At 51.9% G+C, this 4,017-nt stretch overlaps 1 protein-coding gene across 1 annotated transcript in view; it reads left to right on the top strand.

Annotated features, from left to right (window-relative positions):
• TTC12 (tetratricopeptide repeat domain 12) overlaps positions 1–4,017 on the top strand; it is a 62,921-nt gene that overhangs the window by 53,719 nt on the left and 5,185 nt on the right. Inside the window, exon 20 of the mRNA XM_004712868.2 lies at positions 3,636–3,735. Coding sequence (XP_004712925.2) covers positions 3,636–3,735 — 100 coding nt within the window. The remainder of the gene's footprint in view (positions 1–3,635; positions 3,736–4,017) is intronic.

The following is a 4,017-nucleotide window of genomic DNA, read 5'->3' as shown; positions in this document are numbered from 1 at the left end:
GAACTAGAGGAATGTTGTGTGCTTCTTCGGTGCTATACTGCACCCTGGTTGAAGCATCCCTGCCTTATAACCCTCCTGTGGGGGGATGCCCAATTGTCTACAAATGGGCTTTGGGTCTCCACTCTAAAACCCCCTCGTTTGCATCGATATAATTGTTTGTTTTGGATCTTTTGACAATTGATACCTGATCCTGTCGACACCTCATGATCACACAGGCTGGTGTGCTTTTTCCATGTGGGCTTAATTGCTTCACTGCTGGCTGGCTACTTGTTTAACTTCAAGCCTTTAAGACCCCAGATGCTATATTTCTTTATAGCTAGGCACCATCCACTTTTGTTACCACATTTGCTTATGCGCCCATTTTGTCTTCAGGGATTGTGTTGGGAAGGTGAGTATTGCAGAGTGCCAGGTTATTAGAACAAAGTGTTCTTGTGTTTAGGGAGTCCTCCAGTAGAGGTCCAAAGTCTTCCTGCTATCTTAATACTTAACACATAAATACATGTACAGTGGTCTCTATCCCTTTCATTATAAATTGGATATTTACATATGTACATGCCTATAGCTATACCTCTATAAATAGCTTTTTCCTCCTATTTCTTTCCTCTATTTCCTTTCACCTTCCTTGTGTCCCACTATCATGCTCACCTTCTGTTCGACTCTCAATAATTCCTCTCGGATACACTGCACTTGATTAAACTCCACCAGGCATTATACGCCCTCCTCAGCATCAATTTTAGATCTCTTGTTGTTCCCTTATCCCTGAGTTTGTTGGCTCCCCGCTCCCCCTTCCCACCCTCTCCTCGCCCAGGTCCCCCCCGGAATGGCTGGTCCCGTTATTTTCTCATCGGGATTGTTTGTCCTTCCCATCTTACACAGATAGATACAGGGCTAAAGAAAAAACAACAACCGATCGATAGTTCCAGGCCTGTCCGCTGACCTTTATGAGTGTTTTCTAATCAGGTTTGATGAGGTGCCAAGCCTTGTCCCCCGAGTCAGAAGTCTGTTTTCAGGGTTCCTTGGGGACTGGGTTACTTTGCTCCCCTTGCTGCCCTCTTGCACTCCCTTTGCGTTTCACCCGGCTGTGCATGGGGCAAACTGGGCACACTTTCTGCACAGTGTGTCCAGTGCTGTCCTTCATAGCACTATGGGTCAGTGAGGGAACATCGTGTCTCGTGGTGGGGCCGGCTCTACCGTCCTCTTTGTGAATTGGCTACTCCAAGCAGGGATATAATCCCCAGGCTTGGTGGCCATGATGAGGTTCTCTCTCTCTCTCTCTCTTTCCCTCTCTCTCCCATTATGAATTCCTTAAGGGACTTCTATAAGGACTCGCTTCTGCTTGTCCACCTGGACAGCGCTCTGAACATCAAAAAAAGAATGGCTTGATCATTAGACTGGCCCTTAGGTGCCTCCACAAAACCTGCCTCTCACTTAAGCCTAACGTAAAAGTATCTGGCCTCTCGGCAAAGATGAGGACCCCTAGTGTTGCCGTGGGTTACATGTTAGCGTGCTAACTACAAAGTCTGCGGTTCAAAGCCATCAGCCACTCCCCCAGAGAAAGATGAGGCCTTTGTTCCCGTAAAGAATTACAGTGTGGGAAACCCGCAGTGGCAGTGAACTTGGAGTTGGGATTCAGGGTGAAGATGTGGAGAAAACCGGGCCTTCATTCTCCACTGGTGCTAATGTAAGATGATCCAGCCTCTGTGACAAGCAGTCTGCTGGATCCTCAGAAAGTTAAACATAGAATATCGTAGAACTCAGCTAGATGTAAACCCCAAGTCACCAAGAGAAGAGGCCGGTGACCCTCCCAGCACCACTCACAGTAGTCAAAAGGTGGAGGTGCCCAGTGTCCACCAACAAAGGAATCTCTCTCCCATTCTGACTCACAGCGACCCTACAGGACAGGGTAGCACTGCCCCCGTGCGTTTCCCAGACTGTCGCTCTGAGCCAGAGTAGAAAGCCCTCTCTCCTGCAGAGCCGCGGGTGGTTTCCAATGCCGGCCTCTTGCTAACAGTCCAGAGCACAGAATGGGAAAGGACGACAGAAAAGGAACCCGCCTCGAGAGGGGATGAAGTTCTAGTGCAGACCTGCCGACAAGGCTGAGGCGTGAGCATTTTGCCCAGAAAAATGAGTTAGCCATGAAAAGACAAAGACCGTGTGCGCCCAGCTGGATGAAAGCTCTTAGCTGCCCAATCCAGTCCCGGGCCCGGAAGGTTTGTGGTCATCAGGGCATGTGAAGGAGAAGAGGAAAATCCAAACCAAACAAACAAACCAGCCAGAAACCTGCAATGGAAAGAGAGAAAGGACTAAAGCAATAGGGTGCAGCTGCTCCTATTGATCAGGTGGCCCCGAGTGGCTTTCAGCAGGGTTTCCAAGCAGGCCCTTCCTTTCAGTCCCGTTTACTGGCTCCCGGTGTCCCCCGGTTACTCGGGTGTCCGTGGCCACCATCTGTGAGCCAAGCAGGGGCCAGGTCTTCACACGACGGAAGGATGCTGTGTTCCCCATAAACGCGTGCAGGGTCTGAGGGCACCGCACCAGCAGTTTGAACCAGGTCCACCTGAAAGGGCACTCGCCCACGTATGTGTACCTGTGACACCCCCACCCACAGGAAGCAGGTCATTCACAGCACCCCAGACCGAGAGGGGGTGACCGTTGGGGCAGATGCAGGATGGCAGGCACAGACGGCAGTGAGTCTGAGTTAGTGACGTGGCCTCCACACCCCAGCAGCAGCCAGAGGACTGGCAGCCAGTGTGCACGTGGGTGGGGCTTTGTGACGTGGCTCCGCACACAAGTGCCCTCTACAGAGCTTGCAGGGGACCCTCGCCACTCTTTATGTTATTTTATTTTTTGGATCATTTTATTGAGGGCTCTTACAATGCTTCTTACAATCCATTCATCAGTTGTATCAGGCATATTTGTACATATGTTGCCATCATTCTTTTCTAGACAGTTACTTTCTATTGATTGAGCCCTTGGGAGCAGCTCCTCTTTTTTCCCCTTCCCCCCCTCCCCATCCTCACGACCCCTTGATAGATTATAAATTATTATTTTCTTATCTCGCACAGACCTCTGTCTCCCTTCCCTCATGTTTCCCCTTGTTCTTCCCCCTGGAGGGGGGGGTGGTTGTGTGTCGATCATTGTGATCGGTTCCCCCTTCTCCTCTCATCCCCCCTCCTCCCTTCCCATCTGGTACTGCTATTTCCATTCCTGCTCCTGGGCTGCGTGTGTCCTGAGCTCGTATCTCTAATCCACGCCTGTGTACAAGCTCTGTTCTCGTCCGAAGTGAGAGGCATTACTGGGCTCATGGGTGGTGGGTGAGGAAGCCTCAAGGAACTAGAAGAATATTGTGTGTTTCATCAGTGCCACCCTTTAAAGTGATCCAGGCCACGATGTCTCCCTCGCTCAACTATCTGCCAGCCCCCCTGCTCTGAGGGTCAGATGCCGCTCGAGGGTAGAGCTGCCCCAGCGACAGCATCCTTACCTCTCAGCCCTTCCCCAGGTAGCACCAGCCAGCCCCGGGGGGAAGTCTGTCTCACAGGGCCGGAAAACCACCTGTCGAATCGCAGCTGCTCCCCGCGGAATCTGGCCCAAAGTGAGGCTCAGATTGATTTTCTCTCTCATTTCCCTCTGAAACCCAGGCCGGAGGCCAGACAGCACCCCGTTACGCCATTAAGACCCTGGCCGTCTGCACCAACAGTTGTCACGAGGCTCGGGAGGAAGTGGTCCGGCTGGATAAAAGTAAGTGGCCATCCCGGGTGGCCAAGTCCACAGCCCGCAGGTTGATCCACTCTGGAAGCGGCAGAGGGAACCTCCAAGGAGGGCTGGAAGGGGGTTTCCGGCAGGGCTGTTAACCTCCCCCCGGTAATCAGCGGAGTTTACCAAGCGAGATGTCATTGCTCCTGCAGCCCCCAAAGCATTTAATTATTAGCCTCTGAGCCGCATCCACATAGACCACCCAGCCTGGAGGCTGAGGCAAGAGACCGCTCAAAGGTAACGGGGTCGGAGCTGGAAAACTAGATG

This window comes from Echinops telfairi, unplaced genomic scaffold (assembly GCF_000313985.2).
Source record: "Echinops telfairi isolate 266 unplaced genomic scaffold, ASM31398v2 ScPeMD7_7463;HRSCAF=8501, whole genome shotgun sequence".
NCBI classification, from domain to species: domain Eukaryota; kingdom Metazoa; phylum Chordata; class Mammalia; order Afrosoricida; family Tenrecidae; genus Echinops; species Echinops telfairi.
The sequence above is the reverse complement of the archived record's forward strand: the minus strand, read 5'-3'. Positions and strand labels throughout refer to the sequence as shown.